General features: G+C 43.6%; 1 protein-coding gene across 4 annotated transcripts in view; it reads left to right on the forward strand.

Annotated features, from left to right (window-relative positions):
• lcp1 (lymphocyte cytosolic protein 1 (L-plastin)) overlaps window positions 1-23,589 on the forward strand; it is a 75,426-nt gene that overhangs the window by 24,631 nt on the left and 27,206 nt on the right. For all 4 annotated transcript variants that reach the window (XM_043700340.2, XM_043700341.2, XM_087993042.1 and 1 more), the window contains exons 2-5: window positions 3,506-3,604; window positions 4,547-4,704; window positions 16,670-16,796; window positions 20,695-20,830. In XM_043700340.2, coding sequence (XP_043556275.1) covers window positions 3,538-3,604; window positions 4,547-4,704; window positions 16,670-16,796; window positions 20,695-20,830 — 488 coding nt within the window. In that variant the 5' untranslated portion in view covers window positions 3,506-3,537. The remainder of the gene's footprint in view (window positions 1-3,505; window positions 3,605-4,546; window positions 4,705-16,669; window positions 16,797-20,694; window positions 20,831-23,589) is intronic.

Raw genomic sequence — 23,589 nt, forward strand, 5'->3', positions numbered from 1 at the left:
CTACTTCTGATGACCCATAGGGCTCTCGTCAATACCCAGTTTTGAGCTGCTTGGTCTTTTCTAAATCTATCGCATTTAAGACAGTGGTAGTATCACACAACCCACTGTTTGTTCCTTCAGTGTGACTATAGGAACTGCTCTCCATAAAGACTGTACGGTTATCACTGCTACCAACCCAGTCATCACAAGTTTCATGAATGACTGATAGTTAGATCAGATATTCAGTTCCATTCAGGGTTTTCCGTCATGTTGCTTCTGTCACTACCTACTATAAGCTTGGTGTCCCTTTGTGACATTTACTGCTTAGATTGATACTCTCTGTTTTTCTTTCCTTGCAATGCTGTTTCTACCACAACTGTGGGTCTGTAGGTCAAACCAAGGAGGGGGAAAGCAGATTGATTTTCAAAAAGGCATGAGGTAACTCAATGAGTTTTGACAATAATCCAGTGACTGTTACTAAGTAGCTTTTCTTTCTTATTCCAGGTTTATTTATTGAACTTAATTTAAATTTCCCAGGTGCTGTGGTAGGATTTGAACTTACACCTTTGGATTAGCAATCCAAAGACCAAGACAAAAGATTCAGTAATGTAACTGTTGTTTTTGTACGCGAGCGTGCACGCGCACACCCCTACAAATTTAAGCTGAAGAAAGGGATCAGCAAGATGGATATTAAAGAAGCATGTTCATTAGAGTAATTTGGATAAATTGCTCCAGTAGTAAAATGTATTAATAGGAAGACTAACAAGAACCTAAACATCTTGAAAAAAGAACACTAAGCTCATTTGTCTTTGTGTGTTTCTATGTTTTATTTAAGGCTGTCAGGTTAGCTCATTCGGTGCCTCTTATCGTTCTTTTCGTGGGATTGTTTGCCCATCCTGAATTGAACAAGTTCTCTGTCAACTTCAGCTCCCAATGCTGCCTGGCTCGCTGTGCTCTTCCACCTCCCGCTGGTCTGCCTTGGATTCCAGCATCTGCAGTTTTATGTCTCCTAACCAAGTTTGTACCACTCAGAAGTCTCTTCAAAGGAAGCCCACTTTGAAGAAGTTCTCTACCAGTCCTGAAGAAGGGTTACACCCACAGAGGTCGACTTCTCTACCTCCCAATGCTGCCTGGCCTGCTGTGTTCTTCCAACCTCCTGCCTGTTTTCCTTCGATTCCAGTATCTGCAGTTTTTTTTTGTCTCTATCCTGAATTGAATGACTTACTAGGTCAGTTCAGATGGCAGTTAAGAGTCAACCACATTTCTGAGAGTCCAGAATCAAGTTTAGGCCAGATCGGATAAGGACAGCAGATTTTCTTTCCTTGTCATGTCTCTATATCAGAGGTCATGACATCGAGTTCCTCTCTGGGATGTCAGCACATAATCTAGGTTGGCATTTTTAGTTCCACTGAGTGTGGCAGTTTTTGAGATGTAGTCTTGGAGGTGCAGAGCCAATAACTCTGCTGCCTGGTCAAGTGGATGTGAAAGAAGGAGGAACTGCAGTATCCAGGTCAATATTTATCCCCAACCAACAGCAGCTAAAACAGATGAACTAATCATTACCCCATAAACCTCAGATGGGGTGGAAGGTATGTGAAAATTGTTACTATAGTGTCTTGGGGTGGCTGGGTTGTGTGGAGGTGGGAACAATTATAACATTCTTTTTACATCTGGATGGGTACATGAATAGGAAGGGTTTAGAGGGATATGGGCCAAATGCACGCAAATGAGACTAGGTCAGATTGGGATGTCTGGTTGGCGCGGATGAGTTGGACTGAAGGGTGTGTTTCCATGCAGTATGCCTGTACGATTAAGTGCTTTACTAGGTTCCTTGTTGCTGCTGTTACAGCCACCATGTTTTCTTTTGTGCTTTCAAATCACAGATTAAAAGATTATGACACAGTTACAGTAACATTAGCTAACAGAAAGGGAAGCTTTGAATTTGTGTCAAATGCATCGGGATGATTGAACATTAAAGAAGTAGGAATGAGGATTGTTGAGGGTTGTTACATTCCTTTGACTGAGTATGAAGTTAATCCTGTCTCTTTGTTGGTTACGTAGAACAGTCCATCTTCCGTAGTTACACCAGCACCACTCCCCATCTTTTCCTCCACTACACTGATGACTGGATTGGCGCCACCTTATGCTCCCGCGAGGGGGTTCAACTTCACCAACACATTCCACCCTTACCTTAAATTTACCTGGACCATCTCTGACACCTCCCTCCCCTTCCTGCACCCCTCAATCTCCATTAATGAAGGCTGACATTTTTTACAAACCCACCAACTCCCACAGCTACCTGGATTACACCTCTTCCCACCCTACCTCCTGCAAAAATGCCATCCTGCATTCCAATTCCTCCGCCTCTGCTGTATCTGCTCCCAGGAGGATCAGTTCCACCACAGAACACACCAGATGGCCTCCTTCTTTAGAGACCGCAATTTCCCTTCCCACGTGGTTAAAGATGCCCTCCAACGCATCTCGTCCACATCCTGCACCTCCGCCCTCAGATCCCACCCCTCCAACCTTAACAAGGACAGAAGCCACCTGGTGCTCACCTTCCACCTTACCAACCTTTGCATAAACCAAATCATCTGACGACATTTCTGCCATCTCCAAATGGACCCCACCACCAGGGATATATTTCCCTCCCCACCCCTTTCTGCCTTCCACAGAGTGCCTGTAGGGCACAGACCATTCCCTCTGTGACTACCTGGTCAGGTCCACGCCCCCAACAGCCCACCCTTCTTTCCTGTCACCCTCCCCTGCCACCGCAGGAATTGCAAAACCTGCGCCCACACCTCCTCCCTCACCTCTATCCAAGGCTCCAAAGGAGCCTTGCACATCCAGCAAAGTTTTGCTTGCACATCCGCCAATATCATTTATTGTATCCGTTGCTCCCAATGCGGTCTCCTCTACACTGGGGTGACTGAACGCCTCCTAGCAGAGCGCTTTAGGGAACATCTCTGGGACACCTGCACCAATCAACCACACCGCCCTGTGGCCCAACATTTCAACTCCCCCCTCCCACTCAGCTGAGGACGTGGAGGTCCTGGGCCTCTTTCACCGCCACTCCCTCACCACCCGACGCCTGGAGGAAGAACGCCTCATCTTCTGCCTCGGAACACTTCAACCCCAGGGTATCAATTTGGACTTCACCAGTTTCCTCACTTCCCCTTCCACCACTTCACCCCAGTTCCAAACTTCCAGCTCAGCACTGTCCCCATGACTTGTCCTACCTGCCTATCTTCCTTTCCACCTATCCACTCCACCCTCCTCTCTGACCTATCACGTCCATTCCCACCCCCACTCACCTATTGTACTCTATGCTACTTTCTCCCCATCCCCACCCTCCTCTCTTTTATCTCTCCACCCTACAGGCACTCTGCCTCTATTCCTGATGAAGGGCTTTTGCCCAAAATGTTGATTTTCCTGCTCCTCTGATGCTGCCTGAACTGCTGTGCTTTTCTAGCACCACTCTAACCCCCTATGAAGTTAATCAGTCAAGTTTTCTTTTTGTTTTCAGGTTTGTGCGCTCCCATCTTACATTAAAGGAACATGGCAGAAACAGCACAGATCTCCACTGAAGAGTTGGAAGAACTGCAGGCAGCATTTTCAAAAATTGGTAAGTAACCATATTACCAAACCTTAGCAATAGTTACCCGAGTGGAGGGGACAGTGGGAAAAACTGGAAAAACTGTCCAGAATGTACATCAATTGTACTTCCAGTTAAACCATATATGGTGGGAACAGGTCACTGGTCTTCTCACTTTCAGTCTGAAGATGAGGCCCCCCTCTTCCTGCCACTACCACTCCAATGTTTGAGTCATAGAGATGTACAGCACGTAAACAGACCCTTTGGTCGGCTTGGACGAGTTGGACTAGATATCCCAACCCAATCTAGTCCCATTTGCCAACACTTAGCCCATATCCCTCTAAACCCTCCTTCCTATTCATATACCCATCCAGATGACTTTTAAATGCTGTAATTGTGTCAGCCTCCACCACTTCCTCTGGCAGCTCATTCCATACTCTCACCAACCTCTGTGTGAAAAGGTTGCCCCTTAGGTCCCTTTTAAATCTTTTCCCTCTCACCCTAAACCTATGCCCCTCTAGTTCTGGACTCCCCCACCCCAGGGAAAAGACCTTGCCTATTTATCCTCATACTAATTAAACTTCAGCTCTTGGAAGATTTGGCTGCTGTACAAATGTTACTGAGTGGGTCACTGAACAGTCTGCTGACCCTGTATTGTTATTACCTGCCTGTCATGTAACGTCACCACATCCACATGCCCATCTCAAAACGAAGCTAATGAAGACTGCAGAGGACGCATGGCTAAGGATTTCGCTGCAAGGACAATATCACTTCGGCAGTACGCAAATAAATTTGAGCAGAAACTACCCACGAAACACACATTTGGCACCCACAGCTTCGAATCTTGTAAAGCACAAACTTCACTGTCAGGTGTCTACAACCGGGGTAGTCTAGAAACAGGCTTGGAGAGGGATAGTCCTTAGCTGTTTGACCATCTAACAGCTTTACTAACTTTTAATTTTCACCTTTCAGACACTGATAACTCCGGATACATTGATAACAATGAACTCCACAACCTCTTTCAACAAGCCAACCTACAATTACCAGGCTACAAAATTCGTGAAATAAAAGAAGAGCTCACGGCTGCTGGAGGTCAGAAGGATCAGATTAGTTTTGAAGACTTTGTTGGAGTAAGTTACAACGTGCATCTTTTTGGATGTACTTTTGGGTGTGAAGACCAGGGTTCTTTGAATATTTCTTGCTCATTCTGTTTTAATTTAACAATCTGTTCAGAAATATTATTACACACCCCCTGAAGCAGGTGGGGCTTGAACCTGGGCATCTTGGAACACTAATCCCAAGCCACAAGAGGGCGTATCTACCTGCAGCTGCTCCACCACCATTTGCACATAAATGATGGGCAGTGCCATGAGCTCTCTTTGACAGCAACATCTGGCCCAACCAAAACTGTTCAATTTTATCCCCTTCACCCTTAGATTCCTGAGAATCTCAAATTACTGCCTGCCACACTACTATTCGAGTGCACTGAAAAGCATGATGTCGCTGTTTCTGCATGGTGGATATGAAATAAACTTGCATTAGAAGGTTACAACTTGTCCGTCCTTTTAATACTGATGGGGTAATTACTGCCAAACAATCTCTTTGGCACTGCATGTTTAATTGACCGTGCAATCCCATTCCTTTTAGATTTGAATTTGTTTCATTGTTACTTTTATCCTGTTCCTCTTTTTGTGTAGCAAAGTAATATTTTCCCCCCACTCTGTTTATTTCTCCTCCATGTCTGATTTGATATTGAGTTCACTTACTCTGGCTTGCAATTACTTATTCAAACCTTGCACCATTTTAGTTCACGATCTTTTGATCTCGCTGGTTAAAGAGAGATCCAGTTGTTGACCTTGTTCACTCCAGTCCCAACCACTCAATTTCCCTGACTGATGTTAACAACTGATAACGTCAACAACTTGCTGCATAAGGACCGTAAACATGCAAGGACAGGTTGAAGAAGAGACCCTTTTTAAGTACCCAGTCCAATAAAATATACTCTGCAAATAGTCGTAGAAATGTACAGTACGCAAACAGACCCTTCGGTCCCACGTGACCTTGCTGACCAGATATCCTAAATTATTCTAGTCCCATTTGTCAGCATTTGGACCATATCCCTCTAAACCCTTCCTATTCCTGTACCCATCAGATGCCTTTTAAAAGTTGTAATTGTACCAGCCTCCACCACTTCCTCTGGCAGCTTATTCCATACACGTACCACCCTCTGCATGGAAAAGTTGCCCTTTTATGTCTTTCCCCTCTCACCCTAAACCTATGCCCTCCAGTTCTCGACTCCCCCACCCCAGGGAAAAGACTTTGTCTATTTATCCTATCTATGCCCCTCATGATTTTATAAACCTCTATAACGTCACCCCTCAGCCTCTGATGCTCCAGGGAAAGCAGCCCCAGCCTATTTAGCCTCTCCTTTATAGCTTAAACCCTCCAACCCTGGCAACATCCTTGTAAATTTTTTTTGAACCCTTTTCAAGTTTCACAACGTCCTTCCAATAGGATGGAGACCAGAATTGCACACAATATTCCAACAGTGGCCTAACCAATGTCCTGTACAGCTGCAAAATGACCTCCCAACTCCTGTACCCAATTCTCCGACCAATAACAGAAAGTATACCAAGTGCATTCTTCATTATCCTATTTAGCTGCGACTCCACTTTCAAGGAGCTATGAACCTGTACTCCCAGGTGCCTTTGTTCAGCAACACTCGCCAGGACCTTACCATTAATGTATAACTCCTGCAAAGATTAGCCTTTCCAAAATGCAGCACCTTGCATTTATCTAAATTAAACTCCATCTGCCACTCCTCACCCCATTGGACCATCTAATCAAGATCCCCTTACACTCTGAAGTAACTTTCTTCGCTATCCACTGCACCTGCAGTTTTGGTGTCAGCTGCAAACTTACTAAGTATATCCAAATCATATATATAAATGACGAAAAGCAGTGGACCCAGTACCGATCCTTGTGGCACACTAATGATCACAGGCCTCCAGTCTGAAAAGCACCCACCAGCACCACATTCTGTCTTCTACTTTCAAGCCAGTTCTGTAGCTAAATGGCTAGTTCTCCCTGTATTCCATGTGATCTAACCTTGCTAACCAGCCTACCATGAGGAACCTTGTCAAATGCCATACTGTAGTCCAGATAGATCACGTACACCGCTCTGCCCTCATCAATCCTCTTTGTTACTTCTTCAAAAATCTCAATCACGTTAGTGAGACATGATTTCTCACACAAAGCTGTTTTGACTATCCCTAATCAGTCCTTGCCTATCTAAGTACATGTAAATCCTGTCCCTCAGGGTTCCCTCCAACAATTTGCGCACCATTGATATTAGGCTCACTAGTCTATAGTTCCCTGGCATTTCCTTACCATCTTTCTTAAATAGTGGCACCACGTTAGCCAACCTCCAGTCTTCCGGCACTTCACCTGTGACTATCAATGATACAAATATCTTAGCAATGGACCCAGCAATCACTTTCCTAGCTTCCCACAGAGTTCTGTGGTACACCTGATCAGGTCCTGGGGATTTAGCCACCTTTTATGCAATTTTTTAAGACATCCAGCACCACCACCTTGTAATATGGGCATTTCTCAAGATGTCAGCATCTATTTCCCTACATTTTATATCTTCCAGGTTCTTCTCCACAGTAAATACTGATGCAAAATACTCATTTAGTCTTCCCCCAGCTCCTGCAGTTCCGCACACAGGCACCTTTTAAGGGGCCCTATTCTCTCCCTAGTTACCCATTGTCCTTAATTTATAAATTTTCTTTGGATTCTCCTTAACCCTATTTGCCAAAGCTATCTCATATCTCCTTTTTTGCCCTCCTGATTTCCTTCTTAAGTATACTCTGAGTCATAGAGATGTACAGCATGGAAACAGACCCTTCAATCCAACTCGTCCATGCCAACCAGATATTCCAACCCAATCTAGTCCCATTTGCCAGCATTTGGCCCATATCCCACCAAACCCTTCCTATTCATATAACCATCTAGATGCTTCTTAAATGTTGCAATTGTATTAGCCTCTGCAACTTCCTAAATAGCCCCAGCCTATTCAACCTCTCCCTATCGCTCAAATCCTCCAACCCTCCTACTGCCTTTATACTCTTCTCAGGATTCACTCGATCTGTGTTGTCTCTACCTGACACATGCTTTCTTCTTTTTCTTAACTGAAAACACAATTTCTCCAGTCATCCAGCATTCCCTACATCTACCAGGCTTGCCTTTACCCCAACAGGTACATACTGTCTCTGGACTCTCATGTTTGAGAGCATTTTCATTCCAAAGGAATGAAATATTCAGCAATGTAAACTAAACACCAGGAGTCCAGAAAATAGAATATCGTTGAGCAATGGAATGCTCTGTTTGAACATCATGTATGTTTTTGTGGACCAAAGGTTTGAATGAGATACCATTACATTTTTATAGAGAAGTCCAACTCACTGGAACTCTCTGATCCATGGAGTTTGTTCAGAAATCTATTCCAACGTGCCATTTTCTCCTGTATTCTAGCATGGGCATCAGGGAGAAATCTCTCTGGTGTTTGGAATCATACCTAGCACCTCGGAAGATGGTTGTGGTTGTTGGTAGGTCATCTCAGCTCCAGGGCATCTCTTCAGGAGCTCCTCAGGTAGTGTCCTAGGTCCAACCATCTTCAGCTGCTTCATCAATTACCTTCTCTCTATCATAAGGCCAGAAGAGGGGATATGTGCTGATTTGTGCAATATTCAGCCCTATTCATGATTCCTCAGATACTGAAGCAGTCCTTGTTCAAATGCAACAAGATCTGGATGCCCAGGTTTGGGCTGACAAGTGGTAAGTAACATTCATGCCTTGTACCTTGCAAACGACAACACCAAATGAGGGAGAATCTAACCTCTGTCCCTTAATATTCAGTGGGATTGCCATCACTGAATCCCCCAGTATCAACATCCTGAAGTTTATCATTCTCCAGATGGAGAACTGAAGCAGCCACATAAACACAGTGGCTACAAGAGCAGGTCAAACACTGGGAATACTGTGGTGAGTAACTCACCTGATTCCCCAAAGCCTCAGTCACCAACAAGGCACAAGTTAGAAGTGTGATAGAATACTCCCCACTTGCCTGAATGGGTGCAGCTCCAACAACAATCAAGAAACTTGACATCATCCAGGACAAAGCAGCCCCACTTGATTGGCACCACATCCACAAACATCCACTCCCTCCACCATTGATGCTCAATCGTAGCTATGTGTACTATCTACAAGATACTCCATGGAAATTCACCAAACCTCCTCAGACAGCACTTTCCAAATCCACAACCACAAGGGCAGCAGATACATGGGAATGTCACCAACTGCAAGTTGCCCTCCAAGCCACTCATCATCCTGACTTGGAAATATATTGCCGTTCCCTCAGTGTCAATGGGTCAAAATCCTGGAATTCCTTCTCCCTCAGGGCATTGTTGGGTAACCTAAGCCTTTTTCAGCAGTCAAGAAAGCAACTCCCCATCGCCTTTGCAAAGGCAGCTAAATACTGACACCCATGAATGAACAATGTTAAAAAAGGGCCATTATTCTGCTTGGAATTCAGGCAGGGATAGGGATAATTGTTTTCTGATATGGGTCAGAAAGCTGAGACACTAATACAGCTTTTGCCATTTGACAAAAGCTGAAACTATTGGATGTATAATTTGGATAACTGGGGGGATGGGGCAGGGGTGGGGGGCAGTGGCTTGCTCATTATATCTTGCCTCCCAAACATGGGCACCCCTTCTTACACAAACTGCTGGTCCTCCACTAAGCCAGGGAATCACCTCAAACTGCCAAGGTCAGGTTATCCCTGGCTTTCCCATCCCATTATTGGGGCCTCATTTCAACCCGTGAACGTCTGGATGGAAGCAACTTAATGGGCTGAATATCTTTCCAAGATCCTGATTTTCTTGTGCCACCAGAAGACTGTAAAGCCCACTGATTTCCCAAATATCCAGTTTATAATTGAAGGAGATTTCAATGAAGCACAGGAATATTTAACCAACCACACCTTGGTCCCTTTTCACTTTACTTTGTTTTTGTCTGAAGCAGGCTGTATTTTCTTAGAATATCATCATATTCTACATTCCTCGTTCCCATTTATATGTAAACAATTGCATCTGAACTATTTGACAATTTTTGCTACAAATGTTGCTTCATTTCCAATAGTAACATCAATCAATAACAAAATCATCCAGTAAATCCTAAGTTTTGCCTACCAACAAAATCTTCCTGCTTGGATAAAAATTCAGTAAGCTCGCCCTCCTATGAAAGTATTAAAACTGTTCTTGCTTCTTTTTCTCGCCAGCTTTCTCTGACTCTTGCTCGCGTTCCTCTTCTTCCTTGATGTTGATCCTTTCCAGATCTCTAGCACCCTCCAGAACTTTGCTCAAATACTCTCATGATTTAAATTTGAGTATTCAAAGAGGATCACCGTTTGGATATTTATCCAATCAAGAGATGTCATCCCATGCCTTTGGAGCGCATGGGACCTGAGTCTAGCTCTCCTGGCTCAGAGGTGGGGACACTGCCACTGTGCCACAAGTTCCTTTGAGGGTCATAGTTTAACCTGAGTCTACTTTCATTCAGTCCGTGAGGAGATGATTCGGTAATGGATGAGGGATGACCCAAGAATCTGAGACTGAATTGGGCTGCTCTAAGGTGATGTGTCTCAGGACCAAGTATCACATGATTCTCATGCAAGGTGCATTTGCTAGAAATGCAAAAGCACTGAGCCTCGCTATAATGCTGGAAAACCTACCGCGAGCCTCCACTTAAATCTGGCAATTGCTTTAGATTTGAACGAGAGAGCCACTTGCCATTTGGCAGGTCAGGACCTGTCACTCCGGGATGGAGCTATGGTTGTAAGCTCAAAAATCCCTGCCGTGCAGGTTAACTCTGTTACAGGGGTCAGTCACCATCACTGAAACAAGATACTATTACCAAAATATTTTCATACCTTTATTGAGACGTCAGATCAGCCTTTCTAGAGCTTGACCTCCACAGCCATTCCTATGAGTTGTTACTCTGATTCTTTTATTCTTAACAACTTCAAACAAACTTCTCATAGTTGAGTAATACAAGCTGTCTAGGTCAATGTTTGTGGATTAAAATGATCAGCCTTGTTTTTTGATTGTTTGCGAGGTCTTAAGGGTGCAGAATAGCATTGACAGGAACAACTCTTGGCTGTGAAGTGTTTTGTAACATCCTAAAGATAGGAAAGGTACAATTATAAGTTCTCTGAACATGTTTATGTTTAGTGGAGAGAGTTAATTGACAGTTTTCTTAAAGGAAGGTTCCTCTAATAAATTAATTTCTTTTTAAACCTAGAATTTTGGAGGGTTTATTTTCCCCCAGAAATCGGGTTATTCAAATCCTAGCACCTCAGACCATAAGGCCATAAGACATAGGAGTGGAAGCAAGGCCATTCGGCCCATTGAGTCCACTCTGACATTCAATCATGGCTAATGGGCATTTCAATTCCACTTACCCGCAGTCTCCCTGTAGCCCTTAAATTCTTGATCTCGCAAGAAATTATCATTCTCTGCCTTGAAGACACCCAACGTCCCGGCCTCCACTGTGCTCCGTGGCAATGAATTCCACAGGCCCACTACTCTCTGGCTGAAGAGATGTCTCCTCATTTCCGTTCTAAATTGACTCCCTCTCTAATTTTAAGACTGTACACACTGGTCCTAGTCTCCCCGCCTAACGGAAACAACTTCCCAGCGTCCACCCTTTCTTAGCCATGCATTATCTTGTAAGTTTCTATTAGATCTCCCCTCAACCTTCTAAACTCTAATGATTACTGTGCTTACAATGATTGTAAGAATGAACTTCGTTATGAGGATAGAATGGACTTCATTGGAGCTGTGGAGTGAGCACAGAGTGGGAGATTACGAAGCATTGACATGAATTTGAATAATTTGTTCATTGGTTGTGGTAATGTTATTCAGAGCACGAAGTAAAAATAACCATAAATGATATGGGCGAAGTTCACAGCACAGAATCAGATAAGTTTTAAGTCTGTCCAAGAGAAAGGCTGTATTAGTGAGTACAGTGGGTTCTTTCTTGATTATATGTTTTTGGAGATAAGTCTCTTGATTAAACTTAAAATATAAGCCATAGCTATTAATTTAACCTGGTGCAGTGTTTTGTAGAGGAATAAGACGGTGTTATTTTCTTGGTCTGTAGATTGTGAAGCAGCAAAAATGGCCTTTGCAGTGATATGTACTTATTGTCAGATGTGGGAGTTTAAAGAGAGCTTAAGGGTTACTGCGGATTATATCTGCCATAAATGCTGTTGGATGCGAATCTTATCAGATTGAGTGGATCGGTTGGAGAGACAGAAGCGATGAGGAATTTGCAACAGCAAGAGTATATGATGGATGGCAGTTATAGGAAGAGGGGAAAGTCTCAGATACAGTCACATAGATGGGTTAACTCCAGGAAGAGTAAGAGAAGTAGGCAGCTAGTGCAGGAGTCTTTTGTGGATATATACCCATTTCAAACAGGTATGCTGTTTTGGAAAATGTTGGGAGTGATAGATTCTCAGGGGAACGTAGCACGAACAGCCAAGTTTCTGGTGTTGAGACTGGCTCTAATGTAACGAGGGGTACGTCGGCTTCCAAGAGATCAATTGTGTTAGGGGATTCTGTAGTCCGAGGTACAGACAGACGTTTCTGTGGCCAGCAGAGAAAAAGCAAAATGGTGTGTTTCCCTTATGATCAAGGATGTCTCGGAGAGGGGCCAGCAGGAGGTCATTGTCCACGTTGGAACCAACGACATTGGAAGGGAAAAGGTTGAGATTCTGAAGGGAGGTTACAGAGAATTCGGCAGAAATTTAAAAAGGAGGTCCTCAAGGGTAGTAATATCTGGATTACTCTCAGTGCTACGAGCTAGTGAGGGCAGGAATACGAGTTTAGAGCAGATGAATGCATGGCTGAGGAGCTGGTGTATGGGAGAAGGATTCACATTTTTGGGTCATTGGAATCTCTTTTGGGGTAGAAATGACCTGTACAAGAAGGACGGATTGCACCTAAATTGGAAGGGGACTAATATACTGGCAGGGAAATTTGCTAGAACTGCTTGGGAGGATTTAAACTAGTAAGGTGGGGGAGTGCGACCCAGGGAGATAGTGAGGAAAGAGATCAATCTGAGACGGGTACAGCTGAGAACAGAAGTGAGTCAAACAGTCAGGGTAGACAGGGACAAGGTAGGACTAATAAATTAAACTGCATTTATTTCAATGTAAGGGGCTTAACAGGGAAGGCAGATGAACTCAGGGCATGGTTAGGAACATGGGACTGGAATATCATAGCAATTACAGAAACATGGCTCAGGGATGGGCAGGACTGGCAGCTTAATGTTCCATGATACAAATGCTACAGGAAGGATAGAAAGGGAGGAGGGGGGGGTGGCATTTTTGATAAGGGATAGCATTACAGCTGTGCTGAGGGAGGATATTCCCGGAAGTACATTCAGGGAAAGTTATTTGGGTGGAACTGAGAAATAAGGAAGGGATGATCACCTTATTGGGATTGTATTATAGACCCCCCAATAGTCAGAGGGAAATTGAAAAACAAACTTGTAAGGAGATCTCAGCCATCTGTAAGAAGAATAGAGTAGTTATGATAGGGGATTTTAACTTTCCAAACATCGACTGGGACTGCCATAGTGTTAAAGGTCTAGATGGAGAGGAATTTCTTAAGTGTGTACAAGACAATTTTCTGATTCAGTATGTGGATGTACCTACTAGAGAAGGTGCAAAACTTGACCTACTCTTGGGAAATAAGGCAGGGCAGGTGACCTGAGGTGTCAGTGGGGGAGCACTTTGGGGTCAGCGACCACAATTCTATTTTTAAAATAGTGATGGAAAAGGATAGACCAGAACTAAAAGTTGAAGTCCTGAATTGGAGAAAAGCCAATTTTGATGGTATTAGGCAAGAACTTTTGAAAGCTGATTGGAGGCAGATGTTCACAGGTAAAGAGAAGCCTTCAGAAATGAGATGATAAGAATCCAGAGAAAGTATATCCCTGTCAGGTGAAAAGGAAGGCTGGTAGGTACAGGGAATGCTGGATGACTAAAGAAATTGAGGGTTTGGTTAAGAAAAAGAAGGAAGCATATGTCAGGTATAGACAGGATAGATCGAGGGAATCCTTAGAAGGGTCTAAAGGAAGTAGGAGTATACTTAAGAGGGAAATCAGGAGGGCAAAACGGGGACATGAGATAGCTTTGGAAAATGGAATTAAGGAGAACCAAAGGGTTTTTACAAATATATTAGGGACAAAAGGGTAACTAGGGAGAGAATAGGGCCCCTCAAAGATCAGAGTTGAAAAGTGTGGTGCTGGAAAAACACAGCAGGTCAGGCAGCATCTGAGGAGCAGGAGAATCGAAGTTTCGGGCATAAGCCCTTCTTCAGGAATCTGCCTGGCCTGCTGTGTTTTTCCAGCACCACACTTTTCAACTCTGGTCTCCAGCATCTGCAGTCCTCACTTTCCCCTCAAAGATCAGCAAGGTGGCCTTTGTGTGGAGCAACATAAAATGGGGGGGATACTAAATGAATATTTTGCATCAGTATTTACTGTGGAAAAGGATATGGAAAATATAGACTGTAGGGAAATAGATGGTGACACCTTGCAAAATGTCCAGATTGCAGAGGAGGAAGTGCTGGATGTCTTGAAATGGTTAAAGGTGGATAAATCCCCAGGACCTGATCAGGTGTACCCAAGAACTCTGTGGGAAGCTAGAGAAGTGATTGCTGGGCCTCTTGCTGAGATATTTGTATCATTGATAGTCACAGGTGAGGTGCCGGAAGACTGGAGGTTGGCAAACGTGGTGCCACTGTTTAAAAGGGCAGTAAAGACAAGCCAGGGAACTATAGACCAGTGAGCCTTACCTCGGTGGACAAGTTGTTGGAGGGAATCTGAGGGAAAGGATGTACATGTATTTGGAAAGGCAAGGACTGATTAGGGATAGTCAACATGGCTTTGTGCGTGGGAAATCATGTCTCACAAACATGATTGAGTTTTTTGAAGAAGTAACAAAGAAGATTGATGAGGGCAGAGCAGCAGATGTGATCTATATGGACTTCAGTAAGGCGTTCGACAAGGTTCTCCATGGGAGACTGATTAGCAAGGTTAGATCTCATGGAATACAGGGAGAACTAGACATTTGGATACAGAACTGGCTCAAAGGTAGAAGACAGAGGGTGGTGGTGGAGGATTGTTTTTCAGACTGGAGGCGTATGACCAGGGAGTGCCACAAGGATTGGTGCTGGGCCCTCTACTTTTTGTCATTTACATAAATGATTTGGATGCGAGCATAAGAGGTACAGTTAGTAAGTTTGCAGATGACACCAAAATTGGAGGTGGAGTGGACAGCGAAGAGGGTTACCTCGGATTACAACAGGGTGGCACGGCGGCACAGTGGTTAGCACTGCTGCCTCACAGCGCCAGAGACCCGGGTTCAATTCCTGCCTCAGGCGACTGACTGTGTGGAGTTTGCACATTCTCCCCGTGTCTGCGTGGGTTTGCTCCGGTTTCCTCCCACAGTCCAAAGATGTGCAGGGTCAGGTGAATTGGCCATACTAAATTGCCCGTAGTGTTAGGTAAGGGGTAAATGTAGGGGTATGGGTGGGTTTCAGCGGGTCGGTGTGGACTTGTTGGGCCGAAGGGCCTGTTTCCACACTGTAATCTAATCTAATCTAAAAAACAGGATCTGGACCAGATGGGCCAATGGGCTGAGAAGTGGCAGATGGAATTTAATTCAGATAAATGGAAGGTGCTGCATTTTGGGAAAGCAAATCTTATACACTTAACGGTAAGATATTTGGAGTGCAGGTTCATAGCTCCTTGAAAGTAGAGTTGCAGGTAGATAGGATAGTGAAGGCGGCGTTTGGTATGCTTTCCTTTATTGGTCAGAGTATTGAGTACAGGAGTTGGGAGGTCATGTTGCGGCTGTACAGGACATTGATTAGGCCACTGTTGGAATATTGTGTGCAATTCTGGTCTCCTTCCTATCGGAAAAATGTTGGGAAACTTGAAAGGGTTCAGAAAAAGTTTACAAGGATGTTGCCAGGGTTGGAGGAGTTGAGATTTAGGGAGAGGCTGAACAGGCTGGGGCTGTTTTCCCTGGAGCATTGGAGGCTGAGGGGTGACAAAATTAGGTTTACAAAATTATGAGGGGCGTGGATAGGATAAATAGACAAAGTCTTTTCCCTGGAATCAGGGAGTCCAGAACTAGAGGGCATAGGTTTAGGTGAGAGGGGAAAGATATAAAAGAGACCTAAGGGGCAACTTTTTCACACAGAGGGTGGTACGTGTATGGAATGAGCTGCCAGAGGATGTGGTGGGGGCTGGTACAATTGCAACATTTAAGAGGCATTTGGATGGGTAAATGAATAGGAAGGGTTTGGAGGGATATGGGCCGGCTGCTGGCAGGTGGGACTCGATTGGGTTGGCATATCTAGTTGGCATGGACAGGTTGGACTGAAGAATCTGCTTCCATGCTGTACATCTCTATGACTCTATGACATGATTAAGTAGATTAGGGAAAACATCCTTCCATGGAAGTTCATTAGAATGTGACAGAATTTGTAAATTATTTTGAAAGTGAATTAAATGATTGATGGAATTAAAGATTTCATGGTTTGCAGATTACGAACACAAATTTTTTTTATCCCTAATGGCCTGTTTCTATGCTCAGAAAACTCAAATGATTTCATCTTGACTTCCCTAACCCACTGTTGCCACTTGTAGCTGCAGTAGACCAATTGCTACTTTTTTTGAAGTACCTTTGGTTTTACGTTGTTGCACAATCATACTTTATTTCTGTAGTGGATGGCAGACAAATATATGGCTTTAAGATGGAAATTAAACACGAGTTTTCAGTGACACCTAATGATACGTAGTTGCATAATTAATCATCCATCTGCATCATGTTGATTTTTTTTTAATATATATATATACATCGAAGCTTCATTTCCAGAAGGTTCTTGATATTGCTACCTTTTGAGGTTGCCCACTGAAATGTAGGAATAATCATCTCTTGTATTTTCACAGCTTTTCCATGGTCTGAAGAGCAGTGATGTTGCAAAGACATTCAGAAAGCAACTCCTGAAAAAGGAGGGAATCTGTGCTGTTCATGGAACTGAAAAGTCCAGTGAAGGAACTCAGCATTCCTACTCAGGTAGGCGAAGGTGTGCCTTACTTGTAAAGCATAGGTCAAAGTAAGCCGCTATCTAGTTTAGTACTGCAAAGTGGATTTGTATGCTTTTTGTCAGATATACAGGGGAACCTCGATTATCCAAAAGACACGGGCAGGGAGTATTTTGTTTGGATAATCAAATGCCCTATATCACAGTCTAGCCAAGCATCAGGACCTTGCAACCTTGTTTGGATAATCCAAAATTCAGATAATCAACATTCGGGTAATCAAGATTCCTCTGTATTTCAGGGAGAGCTGTATTGGCCTGTAAGGGGAAAATAAATAGAAAGGTATCCTAATTGTGATGAATGAAGAAGGGTGGGAGGAGGCTTGTGTTGGACCTAAACACCAGATGTGGACATATGGGCTAAGTGTCTTTTTTTCTGTACAGACAGCATGATTCAATGATGATTACCTTTGTCCAACTTAAGTTCTCAGAATGCAGATGTATAGGCACCACGACATAAGTAGTTATAGTGTCACCTGAATGCGACCTCTGAGCACACAGCAGTCTATTTTGTTGCTGTTGTTTAATCCAAAGGTGGTGAACTGGGGATTCATGGATTTGAATCCCAACAATGGTGAAATCTGAATTTAAAAATATCTGGAACGAAGATCTCATCTAATGGTGACCAGATAATCAATATTGGTTATTGTAAAAACCAATCTGGTTCACTAATGTCCTCCTCGGGAAGAGAGATCTGCCATCGTTACCTGGTCTGTCCTACACGTTAACTGAATTTAGTGGGTTGATAATTGTGTTGCACTGTTCCACAATTCGTCCACAAATGTAACAGTAAATTGCAAAGAAATCACCTAAATGACCAATTTGATTTGGTTTGATTTACTGTTATGACATGTACCTAAGTACAGTGACAAGTTTTTTGTTGTGAACAGTACAGTCAGATCATAACAAACAAGGACATACAAGTCATAGTGTTTAGATCGAGGCATGCAACTTCACGGGAGGTGCACAAAAGCAACATGCCTGACTGGCTGCTACCCATGATGAAAACAGCTCACACCAGGTTTTCTTCATTAAGTAACAATACCTCTATTTATTGTGACACACTTTTAACTTGAACAAAAACAAAAAGAAGAGATTTCTAATATTTGCAACTTAACCTATACCCCTTGGAAAACCCCAAAAATTCCATCACAATGAAGACAGACAAAAAACAGAAATAATAGGTGAAACAAAAAGGATGAACAGAATTGCAAAACATCAAAATTCCTGACCACGGGTTGGAAAGTACTCTTTTGTCACCAGTCTTTTTGATTCTTGCAATGGCAAGATGCTGTCACATGTATGTGGGTGACCAGCCCTTGATTCTCAGTGCAGTTTAGTCTTAAAATCTCCCTCTTTTTGCTTCCAAACAGCAACATTGCACCTGGTTGAGCTGTGCAATACAACACATTTTCAATTTGCAAAATGTGGTTTCTGGTTTGTTTTTTTCAGTTGTAACAGTCCAACTTCCATTTCAGTTTACAGTTCCAAAACATGGAAATGATATGGTTTCTTGCAATGTGACTCCAGACCCACAGCAATGTGGTTGATTCTTAATTATCCTCTGAAATGGCCGAGATAGAAAAGCAGTTCGAAGGCAATAAGGAATAGGCAAGAGATCCCAGTGATACCCACAACCCCATACAAGAGTAAAGAAGGGAAACTTTAAAAAAAAAGGTTTTCATAACATTCAATTAGGTTTAAGTCTGAAGGAAAGGTTGGAACATTGCTTAGGTTGGGATCAGTGTGGCAGGAGGTACACACTAAGCACAGACTCTGCTTTATTCTGGGCAATCTAGCTGTTCATATCTACAATGCACATACGTATGTAGATTTCAAATGAAGGCGTCAGTATCTGGATCCCAGAACAAGACAACAACAAAAAATTGAGAACACGGCTGAGGAAGATCTTCCAGACCAGGGCAATAGGAGCAGAAGCATAAATTCAGTCCGGAGAAGCCACATGGTGTAGATATGTTTTTATTCTGGAAAGATATGTCTCCTTATTGAAGCTTTAAACAAATTTTTAAAAATGAAAATAATGTTAATAGACTTACTGTGTGAACCTTTTGGAGTTATTACCTTTAAACCTCACCCAATAATGTTTGCATTTCTGATTGTTGCATGCAGATTATGGTGCACATCCAAATTAGTTGGATGTGTAGTGAATTTTACAGACAACTATCCCTATGAGGTTTCACATCCGTTTCATTCATACACCCATACCAGTATGTAATTTTGCTTGCAATGGTTTTCCGAAGTACTTTGAGAAACCAACATCATGTTGTAATGACGAGTGCTCCTGTCATGAGATGTGGCCCAAATGCCTGTTGGGAAAGTACTACCATTATTTCAAACAAAATTACAGGAAATTATGCAACTACAAGTTTTCAACAAGGATTACCAAATTTCTGAGAAGAGATACAAAGGGGAGGTGGTTTTGTGTAAAAAGCAATGGAAATTGATGATGCAACCCTCATTGAATGCAGTGTCTTGCCCATGTGCTGGGCATTGTGGATTTCCTCATTCTTCAGCGAGTTGTTTAACTGGAGTTCATCTCCATGCCAATGATCCGGCATGAGGCTCAGTTTTACACCAGATTAATACACCAGACTGAGCTGGTGGCATCCACTGCTGTAAGGGTGTCTCTGCCACTCCTCCAAAAGCTGCTGGCCCATCGCAATCATGGGCTAGCTCTTCTGTCTGAGTGGCACCACTGAGGGGAGTGGCCACTATTGGGACTTCAGGCCATCCCCAACGATATGGGTCAGACTTGTTTCAAGTGGGCTGACCTCACTGGGACAGGCCCAGGTGTGGACGTGGGGTCAATTGGGTATACCAGCAGGAGGGCACTCTTACATGGGCACAAGTTAACCACGTAAAGGCCTTAGTTGGCCTAAGGGTTAGGTAAGTCACCCAAAACTAATCCTTCCACTGGTACGTTAGCCACAGAGTTGGCGAGATTATTGGGGTGGAGCAAGTGGGAGCTGGAGCAGGGCAGGGAAAGAAAATAGGAATCGTTGGGGGAGGGGGGAACAGTGTTTGGTGGGGGATTTGAGCTGGGGAGGGAAAGGTGCTGAATGTAAAATTCCATAGGGAGTCAATTTGGCACACTGCTTTTATGCTAGTTCTGGGTAGTACAGACCAGTCTGTCCCATTCCTGATCTCCCATAGTCTCTATCCATCCATCCTTATAATCATTTCTCCATTTCCAAAACTCACTACTCCTCCACCCACTCCCATAGCAGTTGATTTTCCTCGTATCCATCCAATTTCTTTTTATGATTTTTTTTTTAATCCACTTCCACCAGTAGTGCATTTGAAATCATTAGGAAGGTATGCATAACAAACATGCCTCCTTGCATTCCCTCCTGCTTTTCTTCAGGAATGCCCGAAACGTCAATTCTCCTGTTCCCTGGATGCTGCCTGACCTGCTGCGCTTTTCCAGCAACACGTTTTCAGCTCTGATCCCCAGCATCTGCAGACCTCACTTTCTCCTCCTGCTTTTCTTACCCTATAAGTGAATAATGTATATCCCATAATCGTCATACAGTGATAAAACTAAAGCATATTAAGTGAAGGATCCCAATGATAGTGTTGACCAACACATCTTTGCTGTTGCCCCTCTTTTTTTTTTTAGAAAAGCACATGTTTTTGGGATTCGAAAGTGGATCTTTGGTCAATTTCAACTGTAGGAGTTTTGTGCTGTCAGTTATTGCTGTCTTCAGGTGTTGAGAGATGTTGTTGACTGCATTGTACAATAAGAGGTCTAGAAACAAAACAGGTAGTTTAGCTCCAGGAATCTTCAATATTCATGCTTCTGTATTCGTCGAACAACAAATGACCATTTGAGTCTGATCTTATTTATTGCAGAGGAAGAAAGGTATGCCTTTGTTAATTGGATCAACACCGCTTTGGAGAAGGATCCAGACTGTCAGCAACTGATTCCAATGGATGCCAACAGTGACACTGATCTCTTTGCTGCTGTTGGAAATGGCATTATCCTTTGGTGAGTTACTCCTGCCTTGCACCTTCCTGTCGGTCTAAAACAGCCCATCAGTCTTTACCTCCTATTGCACAAATTTGTCTCCGAGCACGGAACAGCTGACATCGACGAGCTCCCTGACTTCGCCAGTTGTGTTACCCTTTCCGACGGAATCACTAGAGGCAGCGGAAATAACGACAGCAACTCTGTGTCCATGTTTTTTTGAAGGCTAGACTTAAAAGGAAAGGCTAAGAGAATCTTGTGATGCAGTGATAGTGTCCCTACCCCTGGGCCAGGAAGTCTGAGTTCAAGCCCCACCTGCTCCAGAAATGTCTCATAACATTCATAATAATCACCACAGATTTTATGTAGAACGAGGTGAGAATGATCTACAATTAATTAACAGCCCCAATCAGAGAACTATATTCTGTGAGGTCCACCTCACTACATTTTCCACTAACTGTACAGCTATGACCTATTTTCTGGTTAAAAAATATGTTCATACTGCTACAGAGCCAAAGAGGTGTACAGGTAAGAGAAAGCCCCTTGACCTATTGATATATGTGCTGGTCAAATAACAACCGTCTAACTATTCTAATCACATTTTCCAGCACTTGGCTGATTAGGCTTGTGTGCTTTGTCATCGTATGTGCACATTGAAATGTTTCTTAAATGTTATGAAGTTTCTACTTCTCCCACTCTAACAGGCAGTGAGTTCCCATTTCTGGGTGAAAAAGTTTTTCCTCATATCCCCTCTAAATCTCCATGCCCCTTATCTTAAACCTATGTCCCCAGTCATTGAATTCCTCCTTCAAAAGGAAAAGTTCCTTCTGGTCTACCCTAATAATGTCCCTCGTAATCTTATACATCTCAATCATATTCCCTCTTGATTGTCTCTTTTTAAGGAAAACAGCCCCACTCTATCCATTCTCTCTTTATAACCGAAACTCCATCCTGGTAAATCTCCTCTGCACTCTTTCCGGTGTTATCACATTCTTCCTATAATGTGGATTCCACAACTGCACAAAATACTCGAGCTGTGGTCTAAGCAACCCTTGGTAAAGTTCCAGTATCACCTCCCTGCTCTTAAACACTATTCCTCACCTAATAAAGTCATTGAATGTCAAGGGAGATGGTTAGTTAGCCATATCATGGTGAGTGTATGTACACCTCTTTGGCTCTGTAGCAGTATGAACATATTATTTAACCAGAGAATAGGTCATAGCTGTACAGTTAGTGGAAAATGTAGTTCTCTGATTGGGGCTGTTAATTAATTGTAGATCATTCTCACCTCGTTCTACATAAAATCTGTGATGATTATTATGAATGTTATGAGACATCTCTGGAGCAGGTGGGGCTTGAACTCAGATTTCCTGGCCCAGGGGTAGGGACTTGCGTATCCCGTATGCTGCCTTAGCCAGTTTATCCACCTGTCCCATGATCTTTCGGGATAGGTGACTTGCACATAAAGGTCTACTGATCCTCTGTGATCCCCGGGATCCGACCATTTCATGTATAATTTTGATTGTTGCGTGTTGCTGACAAGGCCAACAGTTATTGCCCACCCCTAGTTTCCAAAGGCCATCTGGGACTGGAGTGGAGTCGATATTAAGATTTTGGATGGCTACTGACCAAGTTGATGATTTTGTTCTGGTTAGTGGGGAGTCTTTTACACGTTGGAACTGCATACCTATCTGGATACTTAACATTCCATCACAATACTGGCCTCTGCCTTTGTAGGTGGTAGCCTTCTGGTTTGGGAAACATCCAAGGAACAGGAGAATCGACGTTTCGGGCATAAGCCCTTCTTCAGGAAACGTCGATTCTCCTGTTCCTTGGATGCTGCCTGACCTGCTGCGCTTTTCCAGCAACACATTTTCAGCTCTGATCTCCAACATCTGCAGCCCTCACTTTCTCCTCTTCTGGTTTGGGAAAGTCAGGAGATGAACCACTCAAGGCAGAGTGGCTAACCTGTGACCTGGTGTAGGAGCACTTGTGTTCCAGTTGGGTTTTTGGTCACAGGTAACTCCCAGGTTGCAGCCTGGTGAGGGTAATGTCATTGAATGTCAAGGGAGATGGTTAGTTAGCCATATCATGGTGAGCGTATGGTACTTGTGTAATCAAATGTTACTTGCCACTTATCAGCTCAATTAATGTATATAACATTAGATTCCTTCAGCATTTGAGAACATGTGGTTCCTGGTTATCCCTACATTTTCTACATTTGTTTTTTAGATTCAGGTGGTCACTGGGTCCACTCAGTACATCCCTGTTGATTGGATGTGTCTCACCACTGGGTCAGCATTACACATAGTCACATTTGTCCTTCTGTATTGTCTGGATGCTGTGTTAGGTTAGATTAGATTAGATTTCCTACAGTGTGGAAACAGGCCCTTTGGTCCAACCAGTCCACACCAACCCTCCGAAGAGTAACCCACCCAGACCCATTGCCCTCTGACTAATGCACCTAACACCCGGAGGAAACCCACGCAGACACAAGGAGAATGTGCAAACTCCACACAGACAATCACCCGAGGCTGGAATTGAACTAGGGACCTTGGTGCTGTGAGGCAGCAGTGCTAAACACTGTGCCTGCCGCTCCTATTATTTGACATCACTATCCTGTGCTTAGAACATGGAGGCAAACAGTTAGTCATAGAGCTGTGCACTTCCTCTACCTCCCTCAGGGCCCTGGAAGGGTGTTACCAAGTCGGCATTGTCTCTAACTCTGGCACAGGAGATCCACGTTCAAGTCCCACCTGCTCCTGAGGTGTGTTCCAAAT

This window comes from Chiloscyllium plagiosum, unplaced genomic scaffold (assembly GCF_037043375.1).
Source record: "Chiloscyllium plagiosum isolate Xiang-an unplaced genomic scaffold, Cpla_swu_hap1 HiC_scaffold_12, whole genome shotgun sequence".
NCBI classification, from domain to species: domain Eukaryota; kingdom Metazoa; phylum Chordata; class Chondrichthyes; order Orectolobiformes; family Hemiscylliidae; genus Chiloscyllium; species Chiloscyllium plagiosum.